The sequence below is a fragment of the Cottoperca gobio genome, chromosome 6 (assembly GCF_900634415.1).
Source record: "Cottoperca gobio chromosome 6, fCotGob3.1, whole genome shotgun sequence".
Lineage (NCBI taxonomy): Eukaryota > Metazoa > Chordata > Actinopteri > Perciformes > Bovichtidae > Cottoperca > Cottoperca gobio.
This window is the reverse complement of record NC_041360.1, coordinates 4,709,148-4,728,204: the sequence shown is the minus strand read 5'-3', so window position 1 is coordinate 4,728,204 and position 19,057 is coordinate 4,709,148. Positions and strand designations below refer to the sequence as shown.

Below are 19,057 nucleotides of genomic sequence, written 5' to 3'. Positions count from 1 at the left end.
TGGTTCAGACTACAGAGCCTCTGACAGGTGACAGTCTGCTCCGCACAACATGATTGGTTAATGCCTTTATTAATGGAAAAGCTAAGAAATATGTATCCTGTTAAGCAGAAAAAATCGGTCGCTTTTTTGCTGCTTTCGTCCGGTTCTGTGTGAAAGTATTCATTACAGAAACAACAGGTCGAGAAAATATATTGAAGTGCAAATTTATTGCACAAAAGAAACGCCCCGATGTGTAAAGGCCTTCAGTGGGTAGTCTTTAATTTAGAGGCATTCTTCCAAAAATGAACAGGGGCACCCTGGTGACTAAAGCACCAACCACAAACTGCAACGCCCTGGTTCGTGTCTGGCTGGGGGCATTAATATGCTGCATGTCAGTCCCCATCTCTCTCCGCCCTCATTTCCTGTCTCTCTCCTGTAAAGGCATAAAAATGCCTCCAAACAGCAGAAGGATTTGACAGTTACATTTATGCAAACTAGTTATAAGTCCAACTCCATCAACCTTTTGCTAAACTGCTTTTTTTATTGTCGTGTAATAAAAATAGTCCTGTAACATAGTACAAGTTACTATATCAGCAAAATACAGTTTGACATACAGACATTTATACATTTTCTTATCCTTTTTTTGTCAGGAGTTACAACTAACCGTGCAGCCTGTATGACTCTAATGTTGTGAAATATAGTGCAGCCTGTATGGATATAATATAGTTTAATGAGGTGAACTCACAAATGCATTCAAGCACAGTAGTTTCAACGCGGCTTTTAAGTCAAAACATGGATCACATGAATGGAAGTCCTTTGTCTAAAATATCTGAAGCAGCAAAAAAACAGATCAGAGAGGCTGAAGAGCCAGAGATGAGTAAAACAGGAGGAAGAGCAGCTGGCTGGGAGTTCAGAAGAAAAAGGGCCTCTCATTGTATGTTCCTGTTTATATCTCTGCTGCCTGTATGGAGAACTGGACTTAAGTTGTTGATGTAAGACGAGAACAGAAGGACAGCAGGAAGACGAGTTCTCTAATTAGAACTTGCCTTCTTCTTCATCTTCTTCTTTTCATCTCTCTGCTTCGTTGATGGCCAGTGAACAAGGTCACTAGGGTGCAGACTAAAAGCTACGCTTGTATGTCAATAGACATGTATTTCTAGATATCACACATAAAATACTAGTAGAGCTGTTAAATGTTTTGATAGTCAGCCATCCAAGTTTATTCCAAAGTGTGCAGTACAGCCAAGGAGCTATTTACTTGTTAAAGGCTCAGTTCACCCAAATAAAAAACAAAATGTTTTACTCACTTACCTCTTGTGGTATCTAACAATGCAGATAGTTTTCCCAGGTTTTTTATTTGGACATTCAACAGCATTTATTTAAATGCCTTTTTTTACCATTGTAAACTATGTTAGTTAAGCATTTTAATATGTACAAAGTACAGCTGAGGTTGATGGGAATGTGATTAGTTGAGCAGGTATGTGATCATAAACCAAAGTATTGGACAAAAAATAATTTTAACCTGATGATGCCCCTTTAAGTTAAGGCATCAGCAAAGTCTTTAAGATTCATCCCCTGGGGACTTTGCATATCAGTAATATATCTCATGGCAATCTGTGAAATATCTCAACAGCTCTCCCAAAAAGAAAGAATAGAAAAAACAAATCTCCAGGTGCATAATGACATCTATAAAGAGAGACTTTGTTTGTTGCTCTTGTTAAGATCTTTAACAACATCCGCCTAAACACAGACAGTGGCAGAATCTCAGTCTTGTTATTATTACATCTCAGCGCTGCATTCGACACAGTAGACCACAACATATTACTAGACCGACAAGAAAACTGGGTGGAACTCTCTGGCACAGCACTAAACTGGTTTTAATCCTACTTAAAGGACAGAGACTACTTTGTTTCTGAAGCAGACATCTGAGTAGACAAACATGACATGCGGAGTTCCTCAAGGCTCCATTCTGGGGCCTCTTCTCTTTAACATCTACATCAGGGGTCGGGAACCTTTTTGACTGGGAGAGCCATAAAAGCCAAATAATTTGTAAATCTATTTCCTTGTTAGCCATACTGTCCGAGATCTGTTCAACTCCGCTCTGTCTCTGACTGTAGGTGTATGCGCACGTTTGTTTGTGTCGGGAGCGAAGCCCCGCCCTTCGCAAAACAGAGCTCAAAATTGTCTGCAAGCCATATATGGCGTCATCGAAAGAGCCATAGGTTCCCGACCCCTGATCTACATGCTTCCACTGGCACAGAATATGGAAAACAACAAAATAAATGACCATAACTATGCAGACTACACACATTTACATAACCATTTCACCAGGTGACTATGGTCCAATCCAAGCACTGAGTAAGTGCATTGAACAAATAAATGATTGGATGTGTCAGAATGTTTTCAATTAAACAAAGATAAAACTGAAGTAATTGTTTTTGGAGTCTGCAATGTTAAAAACCACAGACAAGACCAGAAATCTAGATGTAGTCATGGACTCAGACCTGAACTTTACACATTAAGACGATTAGGAAGTCAGCCTACGATCACTTTAAGAATATATCAAGGATTAAAGGGTTTATGTCTCAGCAGGATTTGAAGAAACTTGTCCATTTATTTATCTTCAGTAGACTGGATCACTGTAACGGTGTCTTTACAGGTCTCACAAAAAGACTAAAATTGATTAACAGCTGCAGCTGATTCAGAACGCTAACCCTCACTAACACCAGGAAAGTGGATCACTCTAGTTTTGAGGTCGTTACACTGGCTTCCTATCTGTCAAAGTATTGACTTCAAAATACTACTGTTGGTTTATAAAGCACTGAATGGTTTAGGACTGTAATACGTTTCTGATCTTCTGTACATTATGAACCTTCCAGAAGTCTCAGGTCATCTGGTTCAGCTGTGCTTTCTGTCCCCAGAGTCAAAACTAAACATGGAGAACCAGCGTTCAGTTTTTATGCTCCATATACAGTATCTGGAACAAACCCCTAGAAAACTGCAGGTCCTCTGCAACTCTCACTTCTTTTAAATCAAGGCTGAACACTTTTCTCTTTGCCGCTCCCTTTAATTAAATCAATTAATTCATGTCTTGCACTGCACTGTCTTATTCTACTTTAGCTTGTTTTTACTTCTATTCTCTTGGATATTTAATGACTGTTTTAAATTGTATTTCATTTTATAATGTGTTTCTTTTGCACTATGTCTTAATGCTTTCAGTGTTTTTGCAAAGCCCTTTGAATTGCCTTGTTGTTGAAATGTGCTATGAGTATAAACTTGCCTTGACTTGTCTTGCCAATAGTTGTGATATTTCACAAAAAACTAAATGTCCTGTTCATGGCGGCTCTGGAGGAGAAGTCAAAGGATCACCAATGTCAGCAGGCTTTGTCCTCATTGGACCATCAGTGTGTATCAATCTGGACCAAGTAGTGTTGTAGTATGTACACACCACTACTTGTGGTTCCCAGACATAACCACAAATGTAGTAGTACTTTTGGTGTTCTAGTTAATCACTAGAACACCAAATGTAGCTGAAAATAGTCCCCAACAAATGCACTAATTACACCTGTTTAAGGTTAAGTAACATTAGCTAAACAAAACTACATATCCCAGCTGAGGATTGTATCTAGAAAAGTATTCAGCCTTTTTCATATTTAAAATATATGTTTGTGACCTTTAAATACTTACCTTGTGAGTGCCACAGACAGAGTAGGGAGTGTGGTATTTGTTGACAATAAGGAGAACATACGGAGTATATTTTATAATGAGATGAATTGAAGAGATGAATGTTGTTCCTATACAAAGAGGAACTAGCTGTTGCAAAGAGGTGTGGTCACCTCAAAGAGGATTACAGACAAAGCTGGAAGCTGGTCAAACACACTTTTCTGATATTACCCGTTTTCTCTTATTACAGGTTCTCATTCACCTCCTGCAAGGACACATGTGCATGCTTAGAGTCACACACATTGTGCAGTTCAAAGCTTCAGGACTCCAGTTAGTCTGTCCATTCATACAATCAGGGGAAGCCCAGCCGAGACTGACTGGTGTGTCCCGTACACTCAAGCCCATCTCCCCCGCAGCCAAGCACAATAAACACCCCCAGAGGTCGGCTTCAATCGCCATTTCTTTGGTTTGAATCAGGTGGAAACCGAAATCACACCCGACCGTGGTAACAGTGTATAAAAGAGTTTAAACAACCCACCCTCAGGACCCCAGGCGTCTGGGTGGGGGCCATCAAACATCCCCTCGCTGTGTCAAGGGGCTTCAAAAGGTATCAGCGGGGATAGGGTAGGGGTTGAGACAGATGCAGTGCTCAGCAGTTTCCTGCTTCGAGAGGAGTTGGGTCAGGTGGGTCTGCAGGAGTAACAATGGGGATGTACTATAGACTGTATATATAAAAGGATGTACATATTTCTAAGAAAACCTTTGAAGGCTTAAGACTTCAGTTTGTTATTTTCTAGCGTTCCCGGTTTGGTTGTAAGTTTAAACCGATGTAGTGAAAATGACATGAATTACCACCTTGTGGTTGTATGTGTCCGCCAACCAGTCACATCGCAGTTTACATCCATGCCTGTACAAAATGTCATCACTTCATCATTTTATCCTATTAGACATCTGTGTGAAAGTGTCATAATTAGCGTATGAAAAAAAAATGTTTTTTGAGGTCACGTGACTTTGACCACCAAAATCTTAATCTTACTCTCATCATTACATTACAGTTCATTTAGCTGACACTTTTATCCAAAGTGACTTACAATGAGTGAGCCAAGTGGATGTTTGTGCCAAATTTTAAGGAATTCCCTTAAGGCTTTTCTGAGATATGGCGTTCACAGGAATGGGGCGAACAGACAACCTGAACACATAATGCTTTTGCCACGGCTGTCACATAAAAATGTATCACACTGCATAGCAAAGCGTTCACTACATCTTTTCTACTCCTGTCATGGGGAAACAAATACAAAAACACAGAGATAGAATTAATTTCACATCACACATTACTTTATTGTTATACACCATCTATAAATATATCAGTTTCTTTAAAATCATCTTTACATCTATATCATGTGACACCTTTGGGTGTTTTTCCAATATTCTCCCGCCCCTGAAGGGGCAGGGGTCTCTGGGAGCAAAACACATCCTGGTTGCACAGCTGAACGGGGCCTATAAGGAGCCATCCAGGTGGAGCAAAGCATGCTGGGAGGGGAGAGGGGCCTAGTGAAGCCCCACAGGGCAGGAATGTTGGCGGCCCACTGGACAAATAAAACAGCTAAAATATGTACGGCATACACCTGCTAAAACATCACACTGAGCTACAGAAGGCAATGAAACATCTACCAAGTGTGTAAAACACCATGAGGAAAATACAGCATGATGACAGCAGTCTGTAATACTTTTAGAAAGGCAGACAGTGATACAAGTCAGATTTCTCCAGCTTGGTCAGAAAAGGCCATGTAGACAAACACATTTTCAACATTTGCATTGTAATAATTGATATTCATTGAATTCAAAGTAAAAAACAAAAACAAAAGGCATAACAAAAAGTAACTTAACATGAGTAAAATGCCATGAAACATGAAGGCAGATCATGGTGCACAATTCAAATACATCATTAAAACACAGCAGTACAAGATGAAGGCAGTACTTGGTCCCTTGTCTCCTTGTTAGTACGATACATTGAACATAGATTCCGTAAGAGAACAAAAAAGCTACCATGCAACATTCCCAAAAGCGTTACTAATGCACATCATCAACTTTCACACCAACTCCTTCATCGTTTATCAAGCAAATCTGCAGCCTTCACGACGAGTTAACATCACCCGCATAGTGTCAAATCTTTCACATACATATCCAGTTAGTCTATTCAGTGTGAGGCCTCGTGATGGGTCTCCACAGGGGAGCCAGTGGGGAGATGGAGCAGGGTGTGTATGCCTGATGTGAGCGTCCATGCAGCAGGGAAGGAACGGCTATTTCTAAAGAGGTGGAGGGCCAGTTTGGACAGTTGCATTGTTCCTATGGGATTATAAAGACAGCCGTGACCCCTCACCCCTGCCTCAACTCAACTGTACGTCAACAAAGGCAACTTTCACGTACGGATAATGTTAAAAGTAGATACATGTGGTTTTCTGGTTTGTAGTGCAATTTCATGTCCTAAAGTAAAAGAAGTCTGAAAAACTTTCCATCTGGCCTGCTCTCTCCTCCCCTTCCCGTCTATCCTCAAACCACTCCTTCACTTTCTAAGAGGGCTGCATAGTAACATTCACAACTACTGGAGGCGAGCCAACGCAGGCAGCCTGCCCGACTTCTTTATATGATGCAAGGTTGCATAAGCTGCTTTAAATGACATAATCCTCATCTGCTATGTGTGTGCAGCGTTGTTGGATTAAGTAAGAAACACAGAGAAGTGCTTGATTTACCTTAGTGTAACGCTTATAAAAGCGCTGAATAAGGTACATTACGTGCCTGTACATTGTCTTGGGAGCTGTAGTTTTGTCTGTGCTAAGAAAGATGGTTAGCTTTTATTCAAATCACTAAGGCTTCGATTTCTTATAGCAGCTGCTGTATTGGATGCAGATTTGAGCAACACGCTTTATTTCCTCAGAAATAAATCCTGAATGAGATTCAATTGAGTTGCAGAAGCTAGAGGAACAAAGGCGAGTCAATAGAAGTTTCTTTTCTTTTTGAAAGTGCTTGACAGGCGAGGTGATACACGAGGCTGTTGTAGTCAATTGGTTCCACTGTGTCACCTGTCAGCGACTTTAATTTCAAATGTAAAAAATGTAGCAGTAGTTTAGACTAGTTCAGAGATTCTACATGCAGTAACATATTTGCAACTCTTTCCCAACCAAACAGTACAATTTGATTTGTCTTACAGGCAACATAAAACTAGCTAAACCAGACTATAACAGCAGTTCCCTCCAGATATAGACTTGAATCTATCAGTGGACCTGAAAGTCGAGTCATTCACAGGTTATCCGAATTTCTCTACTATGTTCCTGAAGTCATTGCGCAGCCACACACACTTAACATTTTCTTCATTCAAAAAAATAAAATGAAGGTGAGGATCATAACAAACCACATGAGCCACAGCGGAGATACTTCTCATGCTCAAACATGCGTGTGAGACTGGTATCACACGTTTGTGCTGGTGAAAGTATTCGCAGTGATTCATACAGAGAACATTTAAGGCACGGTGGTTGAAATGAAAGTCATGGAAGGGAACTGCTTCTTCCAATCAGATTGTTCTTAAAATGCATGCATGTGCTACAGTAACATATTAATAGTTCTGAGTTCCTTTAAAACTCTACTGTATGTGAAGGATGTTTGAATGTCACATACTGGAAGAAACCAGGGTTTCTGAATGTCAGCTGTACTGTATACAGTATAATCTCTTTGTAACAGAAAACATACATTCTAATCATCTCATTTATGTATAGATAACAAAATCAACGATACACCCAACAACCCACCATACAGGATTTAAAAATAGCCCTTGATGATTTATATTATGGATATATTATGCATTATACTGGAGAGACACACATTACAGTGATAACTCCAGTCTGTTAAAATCTCAGGGCTTCCTGCTGTAGACTAGCAGCAGCCGTAGCCTTATACGGATAAAATCATCCCCACCATGAAGTCAGAGCTGCAGTGCAGACTGTGGCCAGCACACGGTGCAGTTGAGTTCTTACCACAGCGCCGCTGTTCTCTACACTGAGCTGCATGTACAACCCCCATGGCCAGTAACTGAATGAACTGTAAAAGGTATAATAAATACGATTCATGTTAATAAAGTCAGTAACATGAAATATTTCCCCCACAGCAACCATCCCATATTGCAAATTGGTCTGCACCACTCAAACCAAAATCAGAAAAAATCCAAAGAAAATAAAAATCTCAACCCCCTGAAACAGAAGTGTCCCTACACCCTCCATGTAAAACAGTTTGTAATAAAACATTTAAGTGAAGATCCTCTGAGGAAACTTCGTCATACTTTAAAATGTGTTTTCTGCTTCAGATGTGATGAGAAACATTTTGCCGTGACGGGGTAAAAAAAGAAAAGGAGAGTCCGGACCGCTGATCGCAGAGTAAAGGTAGCTCTGGTGCTCATGGTGTGCGTTACTGCGTGTACTGGGTCCAGCAGCATCAGTGGGTATGCTTTTTACCTTCAGCTGCCTGAAGGAAAGGAGTGAAGGAAGAGCGGACGGTGCGACCGCAGAGAGACTGCTGCACACGGAAGTTGTTTACCATACTCTTCTGTACTTCTTCCTCAGCTGAGGTGAAGAGAAGGCTCCGGAAGACGGCCAGCTAAAGGGGGCAAAAGACACAGTCAGAAAAAGAGGATTATAGAAACAAAACATACACAGGATAAAGCCTGTCACCTGTGTAATAGGTGTAATGCATGTCTTGAAGCACAAAATGCTGACATGCAGGTTTGTGCAGCTCAATGCAACTTCCGTCATTGTCAATTAGTTGGACACACCCCAAGATGATTATGATTGTTCCAATGTGGTACTGAAAAGGACTACCGTTTAGCTTCTGGAACCAGTTTTTTTAGTTGAAAGCATAACTGCTACTGAAAGAAACACTAAGGAATAGGGTTCAGAGTGTACTCTGGAAGACAACAGGAGCCCTCTAGTGCTTGGTCAAGAGTCACTGATTGTTTTGGCCACTTGGAGGCAGCAGAACAACATAAAGGATATAAACCCTGAAAATGTTTTGCGGTGAATGTGTGAGTGAACAGATGCCGTTTTACACACCCAGCAGAGACAAAGAATAGCATTCAGGTTTCTGGACACCTGTTGAATGTACTTTCAATATTCATTTGAGCTCGCCTGACTCTAAATGCTGCACTATGTTCACCAGCTAGTCTCAAAGGCTGTGTCTGTCTGCAGTCTGTCTGTCGCTGGTGTACAGAAGGTTCATCAGAGCTTAGCACAGCTTTCTCCTGTGTCTGGCAACGAGGTTGACATGACCGGAGATTGTAAACCAGATAACCAAAACAATGAGCTAAAAGAGGCTAAAAACATCCATTGAGCTGCAGACTAGGATTATACTTTGCTGTGGGTAACTACAAGCGACACCTTTCATGTTACACAGTGATTGGATCCATTGTTGATATTTAAAAAAGGAAAATGTAGATTACTGCAGCTTTAAGAACTAAACCACTAATGTAGCTCGATATTAAAATCTGATCAACATTAAAGAAGGGCTGTACCGAATGTCATTTTTTACATTCAAAGCTTCCATTGAGGTTTTCTAATGAAGCTTTGCGTGTCTGTCGTCATATTATAAGATGTTATCACCTTTAAAAAGCATTGTGGGTATATAAATGTCATTTAGGGTGCGTGCAGTGAGAACGTTGTTTTTAAAGGCTAAACACCAACAAATATTTATTGATTAAACATTTCCAGAATTTTGGAAAGTTATTACATCCATATTTTTTCAATACATTTAGACTTTTCATCGCTCTGGAATTATTAGAAATGTTTGTACCACACGTGTCGGAAACAATCCTACGCAGCCACCACTGGAATCTCATTCTACAAATAGTATAATACTAATAATAGACATGCAGCCTAATCTTCATCTGCAACCGGCTTTAAAACACAAGAACACTAGACATGCAGAACAAATACAGCCCTACATTTAAGCCGAATTACAGACCTTGACAATAATCCATGTGAAAAAATATTTGGTACACACACACACACACACACACACACACCTGGTCATGGCTGACTTCTATATGCTGCTTCATAACGATCCAGCTGACGGACTCTGTAAGAGGCGGTGTCGTCAGAGAGCCGTGGTAGGTCCAGTAGTCATCAGTGTTGGTGGGTAACAGACAGGCAGCGTCAAACCTGTTGAACTCCACTACACTGCTCTACAGACAGACAGAAATGCATGTTGATTTTAATGTTACGGGCAAGAGACAAGCAAGACACTAGCTGACACTTGTTACACAAGTTGTAATATTTTAAATATAATACAATTATTAAGATACTTCAAAATACTCATATACTCTATTCCTATATCTGTGGAACAACTTCAGAATCATTACAGCACAGACTAATATAATAAAAGAATCATGAAGCTATTATCTAAATTCTACAACCATCATTATCTGATCGTTATCCAACATAAACACGATGAGTGTTAAACATTTCCTGTAATTGGACAAACCTCAACCTTATCAGACATTATTAGCGATAAGCAGTGTAGTCACAGGATTAATATAATATAATACGTATACTAGTAACTACTAGGATGTGCACCTGTTTTAACATTAAGATCCATAAATTCTAAAGTGGCACATTCTGAAGTAATAAATAATGTTTAATAATGTATGGACACGTCTTTAGCATTTTACTATGCAGTACTTCAAAAAAGACATCTCAAACATAGTTTTTTAATGAATGGTCGACCTAATGTGTCTGTGGATATGCAAACAGCAATTTGTTAAGAAAAGAAACTCCAGATGGTTCCAGAATATTGTCAAATAAAAATGTGGTGTGCATGCGAGTGTGAGAAGACCAACCTTGTGTCTGATAGCAGGCAGTGCATCTACCAGTTTCTGCAGCCCCTCGTGTCTCTTTCCCACCTACACAAGGATTACACATTAATCTGGGTTGTAGTCACAGTTTAAAGCTGCATATGCAACACATAACACGTAATGTATACAGCATCGCCTCACATAAACAGCTCATCAACCAACTGAAAGGGCAGGAGTACAGTGTGAAAAACGCAACAGGGTCGACTGAAACATGTGTGTGTACATCAATCAATGTTTCTACTGTGTGTGTGCACATGTGTAAAGTGTACCTTAAGAAAGACTCCAATAACAGCCAGACCGTTCTCCTCCATCACTGCCTCCTCGAACAAACTGTATTTGTCAGAGTTCCAGTGGACCAAGTGGAGCTGAGAACACACAAAGCATTCAAACACATCATAAGTCTGTGTGTGTGTGTGTCCTTGATCTTTTTAACCCCACTGCCCACTCATTCTGTCCTCTAAATGACCCATTTATTGCTTCTTGACTTCTTTTCCAAATAAAAGTTTATCGTTGTGTCCGTCTGACTCATCTGTGTAGTGTCTTTAGTTTATGACATAAAATGTATTTTAAACTGAGAAAGAAAAGAATAGATTCAGAGTGAAAGGGCAAACAAACTATATAATTGTTGTACAACAGATTGCTAATATCAATTGTGAGAATTTACATGGAGAAACTCGACCTTTGCCTGTGGTCTTTTAGACTCTCCTAATAAACCATAACTTGAGGTACAATTCAGTGCATATGTAGGTAGGTAGCAGATGTTTTTGTGCATATTCAAAACTACCAGTGAAAGTCAACTGTGGCTGAAAAAAACAACTGAAAATAAGCGTAACAAGTCTTTTTTTACCAGGAATGTAAAATACATGAAGGTTAACACAATTAGATTCAAGCACAGCCCTAATCATTTGAATATTGTCACTGACAGTCATAAAGATAGCACAAAGCTGTCAGTCAGGACTGTAACTGATCTCTCTCACACACACACACACACACACACACACACACACACACACACACACACACACACACACACACACACACACACACACACACACACACACACACACACACACACACACACACACACACACACACACACACACACACACACACACACACACACACACACACACACACACACACGGATACATTCCCAACACCACCAACAAGGGCTTGGCAGAAGACACGCACACACGCACACACGCACACACACAGTGGAACTTGCTGTTACATAAGTGTGCTGAAGTTAATGGAACAACTTGAAAATAGATGTTCTGTACTTATAGGTGAGGCTGAACAACAGTACCGGTTTCAGGTCCCGCCCACTGAGAGACAAACACACCGCCTATGTTTGAATTTGTCTTTATTGATAAAGACAAATAGAGAAATACCACTGGATCAAAGACTCTGGCAGCATGCCTGATACCAGCTATACAACCAGAAGAATATATTCAAAGAAGAATGATAAAGCATGTTCCGCTCCAAACTCGATGTCTCATACTCAATACTCTGTGTTTTTCCAGGTATTTCAAAAAGGAGACTTGATAGAAAATAAATGGGACTGGTGCAAGTCAACATTTACAATGTTTAAACAAAGCAGAATTACACCTCTTTTTCCATTTCCCTTTTAACCATTAAAAGACAAGATGTGCTCCCCTCTCTCTCTCTCTCTCTCCCTCTCTCTCCCCCTCTCTCCCCTCTCTCTCTCTCTCTCTCCCCCCCCCTCTCTCTCCCCCCCCCCCTCTCTCTCATTGAAAGCATTGAGTTTCATGCTTTCTATATGCATGTTACAGCACCTACCTCTGCTGGGAACAGCCTCCTGTCCACGGTGTGCTCTGACCCCCAGGCGTTGCTCTCCCCCCAGTGGAAGTGGAACTGGCACAACCTGTATGTGTCTTGCAGAGGGCCTCCTTTCAGTGCTGCACCAGAAAGTAAAAGTACATACTGATCAGTGCATCATACTTTGACCTTACAGCAGTGTTTCCCTATAATTGTACATACTAATTGTACAGGCCACTGGGAACTCCTGCCAATAAGGGATATTTCTTTTAAGGCCAAAAATAACATCAAATATCCATTCCAGTGTTTCCCCTATATTTATTCTGCAGCAGTGAACTGCAGCGGAGCACTGCCTTACGTGTAGTACGTGAACGAGGCGAGTGTCTGTTATCTAGTGAAGTGAACATAACTTTGTCGGTACCCTACACCCTACACAAACAGGCTCTGTAAAGAACGACACGCTAAAGTGCTGATGGATTTGGTGTTTTTTTGTTTTTAGCTGAGCGAGCTTAGAGAATATTAGGTAAAAGCTTAATGTGACGTGGCACTCCCTGTATATGTGCATTATGTGCTGTGCGGTGGATCTCATTTATTACAATTTGAAGAGTGGTTTATGTGGATTATAAAAAGAGCCTGATAAATATTTAAAGAAACTGAAGAAGAAGTGTTAGTTTTGAGAACGGAATTTGTTGTGGTGCAATTGTCTAAGCCAGGGGTCGGGAACCTTTTTGGCTGGGAGAGCCATAAAAGCCAAATTTTTCTTTATGTATTTCCCAGAGAGCCATATATTTAATACATTTGAATGCAACTTTATGCCTGCATTTTTTAAGAATAACACTTCTCCGAGTACTAATAGCAGTATCAGTGTTTCATTGAACAGGTGCTCTTTTATTAGATAAACTAAACGCTTACGTTATTCATCTCATTTATGTGCACGTTTCAGTGTTTACTGCACGTGTCAAACTCAAGGCAATTATGACCTATTTAACCTCTTATGTCTGTTGTTGTTGTTGTTGTTGTCCTGCATTTTAGCGCCTTGAGATTGCTTTTAGCTTTGAAAGGCGCTTTATAAATACAATTTATTATTATTATTATTATATCCGGCCCGCAAGAAAATATCATATGTCTGTCATAACTGGCCCGCCGGTTTTGGTAATTAAATCAATGCATGGTACAACCACGGGGAAAGATATTTGAGGAAGAATCTAAATGTGTGAATGAAATGAAAGTTTTTGGAAAGCAAAAGGGAAACACACCACAGATCTCTGGGACGATGTGAGCTGGCCTGTTTGTGCGACATAACGAAGCATGTCACTGTTAAACCTGCAGCTTCAGGGCCGTGTGATCACGGACATGTGTGATGCAGTGAGAGCTTTCTAAAGCCGAGCTGCCTGTGGGAGACTCTGATGCAGAAGGAAACTTTGGTCACTACGTGTTTCCAAACACTGACAAACATCTCCACCGCTGTGTTCCCGACAGCATTCTGCTGATCAACTGAGAGCATTTGCAGCTCAGAAATTAAAATGTAACTGCTCAGCAATCCGTCTGCAGTTGACTTAAATATGTTCAGTATATTTTTGCACTTTATCCAATATGTGAATCCTGTTCAATAAATGTGGACCGTGTTTGGCCCTCGACGTAGTCCCAGTTTTTAATGTTGGCCCTCCTCTGTGATTGAGTTTGACACCCCCGGTCTACTGCTTGCTTTGCGCAGATTCTCCTCTGCTGTTTCGCTAAGGGCGGAGCTCCGCCCCCTACACACACACACAAGTTCCCGACCCCTGGTCTAAGCGCACCCCCCAGCCGAGCAGTTAAGGTAGGGGAAACAGATTTCACATTCCTATTAAAAGAAAGAAATGCTCATCCAAAAGAATCAGATCCTTTCTTTGTCTAGTGTTTGTTTCCTCCTCAAAAAGAAGGAAGTAATTCCACAGATGACATCTGCTAAGAAACAAGTTGCTCAGGCAGTAACACTGACCCAGAAACATCCAGGAAATATCGTACAGCAGAGACAATAATCAGAAATGACTTTACATTACACCTGTAAAATGTTCATCAATGTCAGTAATACTACCAACAGATAGGAGATACTGCTACAGCATAACATGTGGTGGTGATCAAAAGTACCTGCAGTCACTCTACTGCTCTGGTAATAAAACACTGTTCTCAACATTTCACTAATATAAACCTGTTTCTGTTCTCTCAGTACCACACTAAGCTCCTAATACAAAGGCTGGGGGCATGTGACACCTATGATGTAGTTCATTTTACAGCTTTAAGGTTTTTGTAATTAGTTTTGATGGTTTGGAAAGTTATAGTATTTTGGTTTAGCCCAGTAATTATACTAAAATAACCATCACTTTAAAAATAGTATATACGGTAGTAGTTGTTGAGGTCAGACAGTCACCAGCTCCATTGTGGTTTTTATCAGCAGCTTTAAGTGTAGCGTTGATCCATTCAGATTTAAAGGGCAACTACTGACTGGCTCCCAATGTAGAAATTAAAGATGAGGAAGTTATCTGGAACAAACTATTATTTTACTTTCTGATTTCTATAGAGCAATTAATGGCCAGATTGATAAGATTGAAATACATCTTCAGATTTTTTTTAAGACAATATAGATATAAGGAGACACAAAAAAAGTACTTACTGGACTTGTCTGTAGTGTCATCATACTCCACCAGAAAGGAGTATCCGTTGTTCCAGATCTGTTGGCAGGTCTTCGGGTCGTAATCAATGACCAGAGGCTTCAGCTCCGAATCGAAGACGCTCTTTCGCACAACGATGTCGATGGGAGACTGATGATCTCCTCCGGGTACCGTGAGGGGTCCCTGCCACATGGGATGCACTGGAGGAGAGAAGGGAGGAAGAGCAGAAGAAGAAAGACAGGAAGTAAACCAAAGGGCAAAGTCAGAGACATTTCAAATGTAAAAACAGTCAACCTGAAAACCTGAAAACAGAAATGCTGACACATACTTTTCATGTTGTGCTCGGCTGCTTCCTGCATTTTAAAACAGTCCATTTTGAAACAAACTAAACAAAGTTGCCTTTCTACTAAGACAAAAACTACAGTGTCGGTGGTAGATCGACACACAGTCCTCCTTCTTCCTTGAGCTGTTTGAAGGAACTGAATGAATAAAGGAACATATGAGCAATAGCACTTCCTTCTAGTCCTCTTAAAAGGAAATTACAAAATAAGACAGAAATGGGCTGGCTGTACAGAAACTGACACTCGGAATGTCCTGGCACGCCCCCAGCTCCCCTCCACAGCGGGGGAGTCCGACCAGGACCTCTGGCTGGTCAAACAGCCAGCTCGGGCCAATGTCTGTCAACGGACCTGACTTCTAATTACACGAACCTCTGCTCACTTTCCCTACCTCCCTCCGTCTGATTTTCCTTAACCCATGAAATCCATCCAAAAAGCATTTACTCCACTTATAGAATGTTCTACTTCTAAAAAAAACTAAGTCTAAAATATTGTACATTCTACAGAAAAAATAATCTATCAAGTGTTGTTGTCTGAGGGCACAAGAGCAGCGCAGTCTATTGTTTTCCTCTCTATTCATCCGGCACGGAGCTTAAGGTTTCCACTGAGAGCCCAGCTCAACAAGTCTGACTGGGAGATGACCTTCATCTTCATCAGATTTCAGCAGCTCCTCCTGGGGGAGTTGGCCACCTCACTCTGTTATTTGCAGACACACAATAACTGCTTGCAAAGCCAATTCATGCTCATTCACTGGGTGACTTGTCAGCTGTTAAGTTGTTCTGAATCGTGGCGTGTCAGTGCCACTGTGTCACTCTGTAGTGCTCCTGAAATCGCCACATGATCACCAGATATGTGGATGACTAGCTCTGAAACGCCAGCTGAAACTTCTGCATCAACCGCCACACGAACCAGGAAGCAGGTTTGATTCCTGCATATATATTAAACCTAATATTGCCAACATCATGCACTGAGCAACCACAACTATCCAAGCCATGCTGGCAAGGTGCACATTGTGAGGAAAACATGTGATACTGTGAATATCGGGATAGGTATATTACTTGCTATAAATAAACAAATATTAAGGTGTACTCAGTTCTGCTGCTTTTAGTATACTGCTGAAATACAACTAAATGCTTGTTGAATAAAAAAAAAAATGATGATTCTTCTTCTTCTTATATATATATATTTTTTTAAATGGCACCAATAACAGTTATTCTGTTATAGTGATGAATACATTGAAAGTGCATTAACTGCTTCACAATTGAATAATGTTTTTAATGCAAAGCAACATCAGCAGGAAATGTTTGTTTGCATTAGCAGTAAATTAACACAACTTTGACACATCTGTAGGAAAGTGGAGGTAATAAGGATAATATCTCTATATATAAAATATAAAGTGTGAAAGTGTGAACATGAACCTCGGTGTGAAGCCGAGATGAATAAGTCAGAAGCCACTAAAGTACTGAGAGCTAAACACGGAAGCTTTTGTCTAATTGCAAGCACAGAGAAATGAAATGTGTTCAGCCTGTCAGTTTAGCACAAGGCCTTGATTGGAAGGAGTATTTTGCATTACGTAACACTGTGTTCCACTGCCTGCGTCTCACATTTATTAAAGTGTGTTTTTCTACATTCCAGGCGGATGCTGGATTCAAATCATTTCCTAATCTGTTCAGTATGAGAACCACCTGACACTGCAATACCATGCAACTATAATATAAGTTCGACAACAATAAAAACAGACTAAATGAAGTTCATAGATAATATGGCATCAATGGTTTTGTATATATAGCCAAACCTTACTGTATAGAAAATAAATGAAAATCAGTGGCTGACTCAGAGAAAAAGTTCTCAATCCTTAAACTTCGCACTTTGAAATGATGGTATGCCTCCCTACATCAGGGAAGCACAGACTGTCACGTTCCTGTAAGACGGATCAAGGGACAGGCCCAGGGACTGAGAACACCTCATTTATAGTAAACCATTTCAAAGCCACACCCAACGCTTTGGACAGACAGTGCCTATTACAACAAGCTTGTAAAAGTTAAATATGAACTCTGTTTATGATTAAGGTTGAACATAAAAGCTCTGCTGCACTGGCCTATTTTTTCCAATTTATTTTTTTTGCCTGTTAACGCTGAGGTTGTAGTTAGCATGAGGTAGCTCATGTGATTGGGTGTGGTGAGGAAGTTGTGGGACTTGTTAGACGAGCTTGTGCGTCTCGAATATTCCGTTGGCTCATCAAAATGAAGGAAAATGACTCACACCAGAGGCCTAACGTAAAGGAAATACATGCTGTTCAGGTTGCAAACAACAGGTTTATCATGACTTAGTGCAGTTATAGGATGCACCCTATTAGACAGTTTAATGTTGCATAACATCTACCACATGATCTGTCTATGTGCTATAGCCAGAGACATGTGGATAACAAACCTCAATCAGGATATATACAGTGGAGATGTGATGGAGAAAGGCACAACATAACAACATTTATTATTTTCAGATGGCACAATTTGGCAAAAAACGATGAAATGTTCAGTGTGCATTTGAAAACAACATCCCTGACACTAAACATAATGTAGTGACTGACAATACAGGCCCAAATGTAGGCCAAAGGGCTTCAATTGGTCCATATAAGGACATCAATACTTGATTGGAAAACCTGGAGCCTGAACTGTGTTTCTCACTCAGCTGAGTAGACAGAGTCTATTCGATCCAAAACCAGGGATGAGGAATATCCAGTCCGGGCTTTCCAATGCTCTTAATGCACGTTTTCGGATAACAACAAAAGTGACCATTGACTGATGGTGTGTGACCCACAATGATGGGCCTTTAGAGGCTTTAGAGGCTCAATTCGACCAAAAAACAAACCCCTGCCATGCTGATACACACACTGCCACTGTTTGCAGTCATGTCTGAGGTTTACATGTTGCCTTTGAAGGCTGTAGGACTATGAGCTGCTGTGTTCACACGCTAGAAAAACGGAAAACATTGTGTCCTAACTTACAACGCAAGTACTTACTCTGCGACAGCACATATTTGCTCGAGCACGCCGTGAGGTTGCATCTCCTGACAGACGTTATCCGGTGACTGTTGGCGTGTCTGACGAGCTGTCGGTGAAGCTGAGCAGCGAGAGGTTTTATTACGGATGACAAAGTCACCATATTGATCAGCTAACGCTAAACACAACACGCGGATACAAAAGGCGCGTTAACGTCCTTTGGAGTCTTTCGTTGCGCGCTTTTATTGGAGGTTAGCTGTTAGCTGAAACCTTTTAACTCCACAAAAGTTAGCTCTCTGAACAGCCTGTTCAAAACAAAAGTATCGGCTGGTTGTTCTCCTCGCTCTCTGCCCTCCTACCGTCGGCCTGGAGGCGGGGGAAGGGGCAGGCTTTCGCTTCACACACATAAGAAACGTAACCGCAAAAACCAACAAGCGTTTCTCCAGAAGCTACAGCGTCAATTTAACCAGGTTAACTATCGTCCGTGTCGGCCAAACACCCGATGAACGATAAGATAAGGCTGCTGTTGGGAAACTGTTTGCTCGGCAGGACTAAGTATGACAAGGGGGGCTACAGCGCTGACCAATCAGAGGCCTCCACTGAGGGGCGTAAGCGATGATGATGACGAAGGACAGACAGACATAACAGACAGGAGGGCTATTACAAAATCCGAATTAATTTCAACATGTATATAGTCCTCATAATACTGTACTATTAGTTATATTAATAAAACATATAATAGTAGCAATGTAATAATAAT

General features: G+C 40.8%; 1 protein-coding gene across 2 annotated transcripts; it reads right to left on the bottom strand.

Moving 5' to 3' along the window:
- Positions 1–4,955: 4,955 nt before the first annotated feature.
- Positions 4,956–18,836, bottom strand: ca5a (carbonic anhydrase Va). 2 transcript variants are annotated; one of them, XM_029433779.1, is made up of 7 exons: positions 18,319–18,836; positions 14,964–15,161; positions 12,335–12,453; positions 10,804–10,899; positions 10,520–10,582; positions 9,707–9,865; positions 4,956–8,286 (listed from the first exon to the last, which is right to left on the bottom strand). In XM_029433779.1, the coding sequence occupies exons 1-7, from the start codon at positions 18,458–18,460 to the stop codon at positions 8,125–8,127; spliced, it is 939 nt and encodes a 312-aa protein (XP_029289639.1). In that variant the 5' UTR covers positions 18,461–18,836; the 3' UTR covers positions 4,956–8,124. The 2 variants fall into 2 exon arrangements, with proteins under 2 accessions (XP_029289639.1, XP_029289640.1); XM_029433780.1 differs by lacking the exon at positions 18,319–18,836 and adding an exon at positions 15,290–15,447.
- Between the last annotated feature and the right edge of the window lie 221 nt (positions 18,837–19,057).

Excerpts from the sequence above, each read along its gene's own strand:
- ca5a (XM_029433779.1), bottom strand. The coding sequence starts at position 18,460 with ATGGTGACTTTGTCATCCGTAATAAAACCTCTCGCTGCTCAGCTTCAC. Across the intron at positions 12,454-14,963 it reads TGACACTACAGACAAGTCCA|CACTGAAAGGAGGCCCTCTG; the intron begins GTAAGTACTTTT and ends TTTCTGGTGCAG. Across the intron at positions 10,900-12,334 it reads GGAGGCTGTTCCCAGCAGAG|CTCCACTTGGTCCACTGGAA; the intron begins GTAGGTGCTGTA and ends GTGTGTTCTCAG.